Source organism: Thamnophis elegans, chromosome 3 (assembly GCF_009769535.1).
Source record: "Thamnophis elegans isolate rThaEle1 chromosome 3, rThaEle1.pri, whole genome shotgun sequence".
In the NCBI taxonomy this organism is placed as follows: domain Eukaryota; kingdom Metazoa; phylum Chordata; class Lepidosauria; order Squamata; family Colubridae; genus Thamnophis; species Thamnophis elegans.
The window spans coordinates 64,159,933-64,173,654 of NC_045543.1; the positions used below are offsets into that span (position 1 = coordinate 64,159,933).

Below are 13,722 nucleotides of genomic sequence, written 5' to 3' on the forward strand. Positions count from 1 at the left end.
CTACAAAATAACAAAATTACACAATTAAATTCTAATGTATTTGCAGGGCTAAACAAGTTGAAAGTTCTAAATTTACAAAACAATTTCCTAAAAGATTTCCATGTTGAGCTAAAATTTAATTCAATATGTATTAAATTAAATGGAAATGTGTGGAATTGTTCATGTGACCTTTTTAGTTTACAACATTGGCTGAATAGAGCTACTGTGATAACAGGTAGGTCAATATATATTTAGTCTTGATTATTTTTCCATTTCTAAAAGTAATTTCAGAATTGCTTTCTGAAATTCTTAATTTGGGAACCAAAAACTATAAAAGAAAACTGTATATTGGAACAGCGTAAGAGATTTGGCTTATATACAACATTAATGTGATTTTCAAACAAGTGGATTGTGAAATTAGCTTATATAACTGAGTTTTTTATTTATTTATCATGAACTCATTTATGCACAATGCTAGTATGCTTGAAAGTGAAACTTAATATTGGCAAGGTTCTTTGTCTAATACTGCAGGACCTGGTTTGGATTCATTCCAATCACATATGAAGCATTTAGGCATGGTTTAATACACTTGTTAACATCCCCATATGAAACTAAATATAGTCCGCCTATTTTAAAGTATTCAAAATAGCAAATTCAAAAGTTATCTGTTTAGCCAAGTGGGTTAGAAAAAAAGATTTGTACAGTGAACCAGAAATGTATTCAGAATGATGAATTTCAGTAAAATAACTTTGCATACTTCAACTAATGCTATCTACGAGATCTGAGCTGAAAAAAATCAAGAGGACCACTAGATGATAGCATACAGAGAACTTTAATGGCTGTCATCTGGTAGTTGTTCAGAGTTTTCCAATACAGATCTGATTTGATTTGATTTGATTTTATTGACATTTGTAGGCCGCCCTTTTCCCTGAGGGGACTCAGGGCGGCTCACATAAAATCAGGGAAGGGGAAATGCAGACAATAACAAAGACACATATAATAAAAACAGTAACCAACATGCATTCATCATTCGGGAGGGGCAACTATCTTCATCCCCAGGCCTGACGGGCTAGCCAGTTCTTCAAGGCTGTGCGGAAGGCCTGGACGGTGGTGAGGGTACGAATCTCCACGGGGAGTTCGTTCCAAAGGGTCGGGGCGACTACTGAGAAGGCCCTCCTCCTTGTAATCCTACATTTCAATAATCCTACATTTCAGTATCTCTTTATAAGTGAGTCACTTTAGGTTCTAAAGAATATCCTTCTAGGAAATCAATTAATGCAATTTAAACAGATAACTAACACGATAATATTTGCCATTCAGTTTTTTTATAATGATTCAGTTAAGACAACATATTCATACATTATTCCTCAGAAATTTTTTCCCTTGGATGCCCAGTTTTTGAGATATACTGCACACATTACTAGAATTGATTTTCTACTATAACATCTTCCAGATTACTATCTAATGAATTATTCCATTACTGAGGCCGATAGTGATGGAATATATCTTTGAATTAGCTATTTACTAAATTTAGCACCAAGAAAGTGGTATTTCACTACGAAATTCTTCTGATACATGCAAACCAGTTGTTAATGAGTAAGATCAGTAAAACTGAACAGCATTTCTTGAAGTTCTCAAATGAAGTTTGCTTTCTGTGCATTAATACTAAATATTTTCTGTTGATACATTTAGCTGGTTAACTGTTCTAAAAGACTACTGGTTTCGTTTGTTCTGTTGGCTTTCTTTTCTGTTAGATTAAAATGAATATAAATTAATTTAGGTTTATTATGTCACATACTATTTACTTTGCTTCACTCTGTTAACCATATTGCGCTATTTCATTCATTTTTTAAATTTATAAACTAAACAATATTTTTAATATAAAAAGTTTATCTTTGTACAAGAATGCAGGCCAAACATTTTAATGCTGATACTGAATATATTTACAGAAACTGTGGACAATACTACGTCCCCTATTCCAGTTCCTCTGAAAGAATACCCTATCACAAATTTCACATCTATCACATCAAATTGTAAACAAATGGGAATATCTGGAACAACTGTCCCACCTTTTATTTCTATTAATACTACCTATGGCACTACGTATAATTATACAAATGGATCAGCATATTCAGGTACATTTCAGTTTAAATAAACAATTATGTGTATATTGGGGCACACTGTTTCAGAAAAAATGTCAAAAATAATATAATTCATTTTGATTTTAAAGCATTGAATATTTTTAAACATAAAAAATATCAGTAGGTCTGCTATCTAGAAAAAAAGAATGTGCATAGTTTTTCATTGCAGAAATCAACTTAGATTTGTTTAAATATTCCACTGAATGTTCTGCATTCATACAAATTAAAACCTTTATAACATATTGCTTTCCATTTAAAAATAGCCTTTGTCAAAGTTGCCCTCAAATGCCTGCAATGTTCTATCTGAAACTTGGCACATTCATAAAAATCTAGGAGTCCACTTGAATAAATGAAGCTCCAAGCCACATAACTGAGACAAAGAGCAACTTCTACCAAACTAAATCATTCAGATATATGGGCAGATGCATTCATGCATAATGCCGGGTTCAATTCTGTTTTATTTTTTATTTTTGTTCTTATAAAGGACTGGTAGCTGCCTTTTCCTTTGGTGTATCTGGAATAGTCAACTACACAGTGGTCTCATAAAAGGCTGTTTTTCTCTCAACCTTCCTTCTTCCCAGCTTGGTTATTTCAGTCATGCTTTAAATTTTAAACAAGGAAATAATTTTATGGGCACCACTTAACCGAAACAATCTTTTCCCTAGAAGAGCATAACTGAACATGCTAAATTGCAAGGTGTTCTGAGTATCTTTACATGCATATTGGTAAACTACAGTTAATCAGATAATCTGGATAGTTCAACATTCCAATCATTTGTTATAAGTCCATTTGAGCATAAATTTTTGGCTTTGGCTGTCTGATATGGCAACAATTTCCTCTCATGAAAGTCAAATAGAACCCAGTTGTAGGACTGGCACTATACTCATATCAAAGGGCCAACTAGGTGAACCATTAGTCTTGAATAAACTAGACCATGACTTAGGCAGGTACCAGAGATCCATGTGGACAGTCATTATGTGGATTATTCATTGATCTATTATTAATTCAGTTGAAATTCCATATTTGCAGTCACGTGCGGTGAGGTTTATGGCTGGTAAGGCAGCAATTTTTTTAGACTTGTGGACTTCAACTCCCAGAATTCCACAGCCAGGCATGCTCAGTTCCGATTTAAAGCGGCAGCATTTGTTTTTCTCCTTTGTTAAATAAGTTTCCTTCTTTCTTTTTTTTCTTCTCCCTTCACCTCCTTCCTCCCTCCCTCTCTCTCTCTGCCCCTCTCAAGCACGCACACACACACACACACAAACAAAGTTGCACCAGGATTCAGAATATTTAGGTTTTCCTCCTCAGTCCATGTTAGCAATACCACTAGCAGCATTTTGGCTGGCAGGTGTAAGTAGAAGTGGAAATTCATTCTACTAAAATCATTGTTTTTGCTTATGATTGGATATTTAAAATTTCAGAAGACCCAAAGGCATAGTATTAGAGTGTTACATAATGCATAAACTAAAGAACTGTCTCAATATGCTCCCTCCCCCCTCTTTCAAACACACACACACACACACAAAGTTGCACCAGGAGGATGAAGTTTGAATTCCTCCCCCTCCCTCCGACCCACACGTACCTTTTCCAGCTGTTTCAGAGAGGATTTCAACTCTGCTCTTGCCTGCCATCATGAAAAGAAAAAAAAATGTAAAAGGAAAAAGGCAAGAGGTGAGGTCAGGCTGAGCTAGTTGCTGCCAGAGTCACCGTGGATGACTCTGCTTAGTGCTTAGCTGTTTAAAAAAGCCTCTAAAAAAGCACCCTCTACAGGAGGTGGCAAGAGAACGACGTGCCTCATCTACGTCAGGAATTAACTCTGCTCGAATGATCATAAAATGCCAGACTAAATGAGGCACATTGTTCTCCTGCCGCCTCCTGTAGAGGGCATTTTTAGAGGCTTTTTTAAATAGTTAAGCACTAAGCAGAGTCATCCATGTTGACTCTGGCAGCAACTAGCTCAGCCTGACCTCAGCTCTTGCCTTTTTCCTTTTACATTTTTTTTCTTTTCATGATGACAGTGGTGAGGCTCTGCCTCCCCTGCCTGCACATCCCTGCATATTTGATATTTAAAAGTATCATGCCAGTTGACAAGTTTGATAAATAATAACAATTACACTATAATAGTCACTTAAAATTGCTTTAAATATTTACAGCATTTATTATATCTTTTTTTAAAAAAAAACAATAGGCAGATAATCTAAAACCCATATTTCTCATAAGGAAGAGGACAGTTTGCTTAATCAGATCAATAGACATTAATAAATGGCTTCTGGAAATAGCAATTTTTCAGAAAGTTTGTGTAGAAAAGACAGTTATGGAGGATGACTACACATTATAAATATTTTATTTCAACCTCCAGGCATTCAGCCCATTGGCAAAAGCTGGACTTTTTTGATGGGTGTCCTAGTAGTTATCCTCAGCACTACAGCATTGATTATTGCTGCTATCAAGTTTCCGATGTGGTACCGTTATTTAAGAAGCTATAATCACAGACGTCTCCAAGAAAAAGAAGAATCTGAGCTGTATGAAGAAACGTTCACACCTCAATTATGCATGCCCCCACAAGCATCAGAGACTAATGAAAAAGAGTCTATAGTTGTCTTTGAACAATTCCATCCATATGTTCCAGAAGATGATGGATTTATTGAAGACAAATATATTGATCCATAAATGTTTACCATATATATTATAGACTTAAATTATTTCTGTTATTAGCACAGAATTTTGTCTTTCATTGTCCTATATATAGGACAAAAATACACACAAACAATCTGTGTTGTTTGTTGTTGATCAATTTCATGTGATCTAAACATATTAAGAAAAACATCACAACTTTGATTTAGCAGATATTGATATGATGGATTCCTAATGCAATGAATTAAATTTCTGCGGTAATTTATGAAATTTGTTTTATGATGTCTAAGTTATTTGCATTTATTTACATAATTAATCTCTGAGGGAATGGACATTTAAGAAATAGGAAATAAAAATAAAAAATTGTGTAAATGGGAATGCATGCAACAATACAATAAAAAATGTGGTTGTGATCGTGGAGCACTGCTTTTGTCAATCTGCTTTCCTCTACTTCAGAGGCCACTGGCTGCACTGAATTACTCCACACTTAATAAGAGCTGCTTCACAATATTTATACCAATTCTTGTGACTACTATTGTTTTTTAGTGTGGTAAATATGAAAATTGTGAAAGGCTTCTTCAAGTGATTGAAAACAAACACTGGACAAACTGTAATGCATATGAAAATTCCATTGTACATTTACAAAAAAATGAATTTAGGTACTTACCTCTGTCTTTCTGTAAAAATAATGTCTATGCTCTGAGCTTCACGGTCATTTTGAGCTTTTAACTATTAAAAAAAGACAAAATTATTGGTAACATCACCATATATGCAATAAAAAATACCAATACTGAAATGAAACATCAGTTTTATGCTTACCAGGTTATAGTCATTCATTACTTCTTCCATTTCAGTATTTGTGTTAAGTTTATCTACCAACTAAATCAACAAGAAAAGTTAATTAATCCTTTATGTAATCTTATATAGGAACAAAATCAAAGATATTATTGCTTAGCATAGTTCAGTGATGGCGAACCTTTTAGATACCGAGTGCCCAAACTGTGTGTGCGTGCATGTCCAAACTAAAAGGTATGCGTGTGCATGCAAATGCGTGTATGCATGGACATGCGTAAAAATATGCATGCATGTTCAGACATGTGCTTGCACATGCATGGACATGTGTGCCTGTTTAGCAGAGACGCAAAGACTAGCTGGCCGGTGGGAGTCCGGGCATCCCAACACTGGCAGCGCAGTAAGAGGTGAGATCTTTTTCTTTCGGGAGCATTTTTTTGTTGTTTGGCAGGGAAACAGAAACTCATGAATGCAACACCATGGAGATGTGAAATGTGGTGATGGCACGTGTGCCAGCAGAGAGGGTTCTGTGTGCCACCTCTGGCACACCTGCCATAGGTTCGCCCTTCCGGGCATAGTTACTGTCAAATCTGCATTGATTTGAACTAGATTACAGAAATAATAGTTGGAAAGGTATTTACAAATGCAATTCAAAATTGTGCTCAATTTTCATACTGCATAATTCAATCTAAATTATCTATGAAACAATAACATACCATATTGTAGTCTGCCAACTGTCCTTGAAATTCTTTGATTTCACTAGCTAAAGATTCTGCTCTAAGAGCACAAGAAAACACAAGATTATTACATAGTCTAGCAATGAATGGAATTTAAAACAAGCTCAGCTATACACTTCCAACCCGAAAATTACTCATAAATATGAATCCATAGAGAACAAGTGTATTTATAGATTTTGATGTGCAGTTTACCTTTTTTCATAGGACAGATAGACAGAATTCTCCTGGTTGTACATATCAACTTCTTTCTGAAGCTTATTGATTTCTGCGCTAAGCTCATTTATTTTCCCTCTATAAGAAACGAAATAGGTGATCATATTAACATGTATACTTTAATCTTCGGTATTGCTAAAATTTTATATAATTTAACTTGAGGAGGTACTTGAGAGAACCAAATGTACTACAAATACTGCTACATCTTTTTCATTTTGACAATAAAGGACTAAATAGAATGTGCACTAAATTGGATTTGTTCAGAAACCTGCAGTCCTGATTTTAATTTTAAAATAGTTAGGATTTTTAAGAGGGCCTTTTAAAATTTCCACATTAATGTTCTGAAATATGAATTTAATATGAAAGAGGATATGTTTATCACTGACCAATTTGTCAATACTGTATTGTTTTAAGGTCAGCTAGTTTTTCCTAGGGTAAGAACTATTACAGATTTTGCATAGATGCCTTTACAAAAAAATGATGTTTTTATAGTATCAATTCTCCCATTACAATGGTAGAATGAAAATCCTTAAATTAAACATAGCTAAAGGTGTTTAAGTAGATTGACTCTGCTACCAAGTCAAATGCATACATACTATGAAGGTAACCTGTAGGTTTCTTCACTTCTGATCTATCTGTGAATCCACTCAATATGATTGTAGCTAAGCTGGATCTATTTAACCATAGTTTGGAAAACAATATCTTGTTTTCACAACTATGGTTAAATAGATCCAGCTTAGCTACAATCTTATTTTATGACAATCCAAAGTTTGGGAGTTTGGGAGTATGTGATAAGCAAATCCAAAAAAGCTTGCTAATCATCCCACAATATTACCTTTGCTTATTTTATTCTCTTAGGCTTACTGTATTATCTGAGTCAAATATACCGTAGTTATTTATTTTGGATTTGTGGTAAAGCAAATTCTGAAAGCAATACTTTTCACAAGTTGTATACACATTAAGCTCATTATATTCAATCAAAAGTTATGGCCAACCATAAGCATACATAACCATGGAAAAGAAATACAAAGGTGCCTTGAAGGAAGTTTGCTTTAGCCTCAAAATATGCAAGGAGATCAGGTGTGGAGTATAGCCATCTCACTATTTATGTAGTAAGAAAATGATGGCAATTTAAAATGATCTAAAGAATTAGCTTTAAGCAAATAGAAGGCAAATCATATGCTGCAGAAAAAGAGCAAATAAAGTATAGCAGCTATTAGGATGGTAACAACCTCTTTCATTTCATGAGAAAATGATATATTGAGAGTACTGTAACCTGACACCCTTCTCATTAAGATCTTAAAAACTGCTTGATACTACAATTTTTTTTTCAATATAGTGGACTACTATACAACTTTTGAACCAACCCCATCTCATCTAACTAGTGATAAATTCTTTCACATACCTAAGCACTCCAAGGTAATAGGATTTGTCCATAATTTGTCTCTGTGGACCTAAGGAAAAATATTATTCTGATGTGACAAAAAGATTTGATTAAAAATAGAGAAACGATTCTTGCAAAACAACAAAATTATCATATAGAGAAGATATTTATTCACTAATGACAAAAAAAATCCTAAAAGATTAATGATAACATATTATGTATAAAATTAGAAAAGTACCATGTTTACCAGAAAATAAGACCCGGTCTTATATTTTTGGGGGGCTCCAAAATAAATACTAGGGCTTATTTTGGGGAAACATGGTATAGGCCCTGATATATTTGCTCTGCTCTGGCTAACAGACTCCAGATTCAATCTAGCATTGAAAGTGCTGCTTATTCTATATTAAAATCTACATTATTTTAGTCTTTGTTATGGTCAACTAAATACATTATACACTGCCCCTGGGTACCCATCGCTGGCCCACCACTGTTGGTCTATAGCTGCTGCCTCACCCCAACCAGCTCACCCTGGATGGCTGGGGTCTCATTGCGGGTTTGGCTGGGGCTGGCCATCCCCTCCACCTCCTTGTCCTTGCAGAGTCGTTTGGGGTGAGCTGGCTGGGACAAGCTGTTGGTGGCGACCCATGGTGGTGACTTGGCCAGGGCAAGCCAGTGGCAGTGAATCAGCAGCAGTGAACTGGCAGTGGCAAAGTGTCCTATTCTGTCCCCTGGAACATGAATGTATAAACATTCATAATAGTGAAAGAACCTAATCTTGTGACTAAGAAGTAATTATAAACTGTCTAGCCTTCCAGGAGGGACGGAGCCAATAAAAAAGGGGAAGGACACTTCTAGAGGAATGGGTAGCAAATAAAAAGGTGTGTTTGTGTGGTCTTAGAAAGTAGTAGCCTCTAATTGAGAGGACATGGGGCAAGTCTAGCATTTCAAATCTAATCAGGAGGAGATGTTACAGAAAGAATGTGTCTCAGAAGTACCTAGAGCTATAAAGATGTCAACCAGCAGCTTGCATTGTACCCAGAAGCAAATGGCTATCAGTGCACTCTTGGAGTAAAGTTGTTGCATGAATACTTTAATATATACCATTTCCTGCCTTCTGGACCTAGCAGATGTAACTGAAGTAACTAGGAAGGTTGCTAAATTCTATCCAATAACAATTGCTGTAAGGAAAACTTACAGGATCTAATGGAATGGAATTAGATATTGTTGTATATTATATTAATTATTTAACCTTTTAATTTTCAATTAATTTTTACCTTGTGATGGTTTTAACCTTTGAATGGAAATAAAAAGATAAATGAGGTTGATGTTCTTGTTCTTTCATATCTCAAAATACCTTTCATTCCTGTTTTCATTCCACTCAGTCCTTGCTGTGTCACTGGACGGTCTGCAACTTTAATCTGAGAGGACAAAACCACACCAGTTCCTATGGATCCACCACGTGTACCAGGCCTGGATGTACCTGGGGGCATCTGATTCAGAAATCAAAATAAATAGAAAAACATAATTAAAATATCACCTCCAAAGAACAGGATAGTAAGTTTGTTTCAATTGGTAACCTATGAATAAACAGGCTATGGTACTGAAAATTTAAACATGCATAGTTTTTAATGTTATATAAAACAGATTCTTTAAAGGAAGAGCAGCCATAGGCAGGCAGAGATTGAGTAAAAGCAAAAGATATATATTAGCTTTTCATTGTGGGAAATAGCTAGTGATATGATGTGGATAAAGATGTGAATTGAAAAGAATTTAAGCGTTTACTGTTGATATGATTAAAATGATTTCTTCTAGAACCTCTTCAATATAGTGTATTAACCCACTAAACTAAGCCATTTGTTTAGTAAACTATGGTTACTGAATATGCCGTAATTTGTAGACCATGATTCACAAATCATATTGGCAGAATTCACATAGCACCAACCAAAGACAAAAAGCATACTTAGCCCTTACAATTGTCAAGGTATTGTTTTAGACCTTTATATATAGAGAATAGAGTACTATGCTAGTTGGAGTTAAAAAGGGGATAGTGGTAGCCAAAGAAAGGGGTGACACCAGAGAAGTCAAGCTGTATCTCATCCAAAACCTAACCAGGTATGGAAGATTCCCATTATACTGGCACATAATTAGCTACAGAGAGGTTATTTTAAAGTAATCTCTTGACACAAATAAACATGTAGAACTGCCTTAATATCATTTGTCTAGCAAAACTTATCAGTGCCTACCATATGTCTAAATTGGAAAGGGGGAACTCTGATTCCTTGGTTTTTGAATAAATTAATATTAACTTACCCCTCCTCCAAGTAATGCTGCAGATGGAGGTCGCAATGAGGATGAAGGTGGCCTGGCACTCAGACCTATTCGTGAAGAAGGACGTGCTGTAGGAGGTTTATGATTACTCGCCATTTCTACTCTTCAAATTTCTTTCTAGAAAAAGACAATCACATTTATCCAAAATCCTCCTTAATGAATAGCTAAGTCTGATCTGCTTAATATTAGACAGTTATTTTTAAGCAAATAATAATATGCTCTCCATATTTTAAATTAGAATCACAAATGTTGACAAATCTTGTGTATGCACAATAAGAAGCAATCTTTAGGAAAAGAAATAGTTTGTCTCACTTGCATTGAGAGAAATTACTGAAAGGGGCAATGTTAAAAATAAATTTAAAAAATGCACAAACTGATAAAATGATGCATATCAATGCTGATATTTGGATACTTGTATAGTGATAATTATAAATCACAGGGGCTGTCAAAATGACAAAACATGATTTATTAAAGAAGGAGTATATTGAGTGAACATTTTTTAAATTATAAGTGAATGAATAAGTGGTTATTTTACATATTGTATAATTACAGCATATCCAGCACAGAACCAAAGAAACTTCTTGGATAAGAAATGTCTTCAAGGAAAAAAGAAAGTCCATTTTCCTTTTAAAAAGCACCTTTGGGACAAGCAAAATAACATTTAAGAACATTATTAGATCTTTCCCAGTCAGAACCAACCAAGAGACGGAAGGGTCAACCAAGCCTATCTAAGCATCTTGTTTACATCTTTAAGGGGAACAAATGAAATGATTTCATAGCATTTTGTCTTGATATTTTGTCTTATTAATTTGTGGCTGGCCATAGAGTCCCAAACTTGAAGGGATGGCAAGACAAGTGTGTATCTACTGGGATGGAGTGCAGTGGGAAGTAGTTCTTTTAATTTCCATTTCTCCCATCCCATAGCAAAATACATCCATGGGACCAGATAACCATTGAAGAAGAGAAATGTGTGAGGGGAAGTTATCTTCCCTTCTGTTAACCTCAGCTATGCATAAGCACACCAACGTGCCTACCATCCCTGTCCTAATATTCCCTTGTATATTCCCTTATATATCCAGACCTGTGACAGACCAACACCTAACCCATTGGACTACTGTATACTTTTTGACATGTAACTTTCTGTAAACTCACTGGGCACATGCCAAAATGCATCCTAGTGGATTAAGCACTACAGAAATTAATCCATTAAGTAAAGGCAGTTTTGATGTGTGTGAGGGAATAGGTTGGGAGGGGGAGGGTTCCAGCTAAAGAGCCATTGTCCCCTTTATCGTTTCCTGTCAACAATGCTTGCAATAAAGAAAGACAAGATCTGCTTTCTCTGAAGTGTGGCAAGAGAAGCTAGGGCAGAATTGTGGCAGAAAATAACTCCTTTGGTGAAAGTTCTTCAATCCAACAGAATGATAAGATAACTGATAGAAAACCTGCAGGTCTTCTACTGCCATTAGCTGATGCTAAAAGTGTTACTCATTGAGTTCCTCATTTGGTAGTGATTATTCTGCTTCACTGCCAGGGCAGAAAAGAGGTTAGAAATTTGATCACAAGTTCTTTAAACTTGCATATATTCCTTCCAGCTTTAATACTGGATAATCTGTATGTTATTGCAGAAAACGCCACAGTATAGCTCAAGTGTGGTCTGAGGATCCCCAGGGGTCCTCCAAGACCCTTCCAAAGATCCATGAAATCAAAATTATTTGCCATCATATGCTGAAAAATGACACAATATTAAAATCCCATCAAACACTTGTGGGAAGGGACAGTGGTAGAGAACTCATTGATTTTAATTTTCAATAGTAAATGCAGGTATTCCTCAACTCATGTCCACAACTGAGTCCAACATTTATGTTGCTAAGTGAGACAATTGTTAAGTGAATTTTGCCCCATTTTACAATCTTTCTTGCCACAGTTGTTAACTAAATCATTGCAGTTGTTAAGCTTGTAACACAGTTGGTAAAGGAATCTGGCTTCCCCATTGACTTTGCTTGTCAGAATGCCATAAATTGTGATCACATGTTCTTGGAACACTGCAACCTCATAAATATGAGTCAGTTGCCAAGTGTCTGAATTTTGATCACGTGATCATAGGGATGCTGAAACAGCTGTAAGTGTGGAAAATGGTCCTAACATAACTTTTTTCAGAGCTGCTGTAACTTCAAACGGTCACTAAATGAACTGTAGCAAGTCGAAGGCTACCTGCATTGATGAACACATCCCACACAAGCAAAGCTCTTTGGGAATTCTCCGTTGATTTTTAAAGTGAGAGAAAAGTTTAAGAAACACTGGCAGAGCTTGTTTTGGCTTAAGATCTGGAATCAATCTGCCATTTACATTTGGTATTTTGTCAGCCTCCAGTGGTTTGTCGAATAAACTATCCAGACAAATGACGTGATTTATCGTGATGTGACTTCACTCCACCTCAAGGCTTTCCCATCTGATTCCATTACACACCAGTCTATGCCAAAGAAAAGTCATAGCGAAACCGGAGCGATGCTGATGCGGAGGGCAGTCCAGGGGCGTCGGTGACCGTCCGATTATTCCCCCCCCCCCCCAAATCCCCGCAGAGAGTCAGGCGGACGAATCTAAAGACGCCCCTTTTGCTCCGCGCTTGAAGCTTCGGCCTCTTCTTACCTGATTCTCAGCACGCGCGAAATGCCAAGGCAGCGGTCGCTGCCAGCGAACTGCTTCACCCGCGCGGCGCCCGTATCGTAGCAACGGGAAGCCGATCAATTAAAGTGCTCTTTTCCTTTTATTATTCCGGAACTTAGACAACACGCCTTCCTTCCCGTATTTTAGTTCCTTCCCGTATTTTATCGCGAGATTCCATCCCCCCCCACATAATACATGTGTTCATTACTTTATTAGATTTATGTGCTCCCCATCTCACTTAGAGGCGACTGTAGTTAAAATATATTGTGCTATATTATACTATAGTACACTATACTATTATGTTATATTATGTTATGTGGTTATGTTATGTTACGTTGTTATATGTAAACAGCTTACGGCTGTAAAGCACTGAAGCCGTATATAAGTAAAAATGCTATTGCTATTTATATGATATGATATATTATTTATAACAATATTACATATTGGATTGCATAAACATTCACAGAACTAGTGTCTTCTTGCTCATGCAATTACCGCTTTTCGTCTGAGTAGAAACGCAACCATTTCTTCATATACACAACTCCACTTTTTAATGATGGCCCGTTTATTGTTATAGCAGTCAGGTACCCTAATGCTGCTGCTGTTGCTATATTGTCAGAGCTATTGCTCTGAAAATAAATTCACTACTCATGTTAAAAAGATGGTGCATCATACAAGAAAGCTGTAGCAAACCTAAATCTAGTGAAAGGAAGTTAAGATCCATTCATTGCAAAACATCTGGGAGGTGCATATGACTTCAAGTCAGTTGTGGACTCCTGGTGACTGCCTGAATAAAGTCTTTAGAGTTTTTCCAGCAAGATTTCAGAAGTGGTTTGCAGTTGCCTGCTTC

At 36.0% G+C, this 13,722-nt stretch overlaps 1 protein-coding gene across 1 annotated transcript in view; it reads right to left on the reverse strand.

Moving 5' to 3' along the window:
- The window catches only part of IFT74 (intraflagellar transport 74), a 41,833-nt gene extending 28,796 nt beyond the window's left edge, over positions 1-13,037 (reverse strand). Inside the window, 8 exon segments of the mRNA XM_032214572.1 lie at positions 5,422-5,483; positions 5,574-5,633; positions 6,263-6,323; positions 6,476-6,574; positions 7,902-7,950; positions 9,235-9,370; positions 10,191-10,325; positions 12,855-13,037. Coding sequence (XP_032070463.1) covers positions 5,422-5,483; positions 5,574-5,633; positions 6,263-6,323; positions 6,476-6,574; positions 7,902-7,950; positions 9,235-9,370; positions 10,191-10,304 — 581 coding nt within the window. The 5' untranslated portion in view covers positions 10,305-10,325; positions 12,855-13,037.
- Positions 13,038-13,722: the final 685 nt, after the last annotated feature.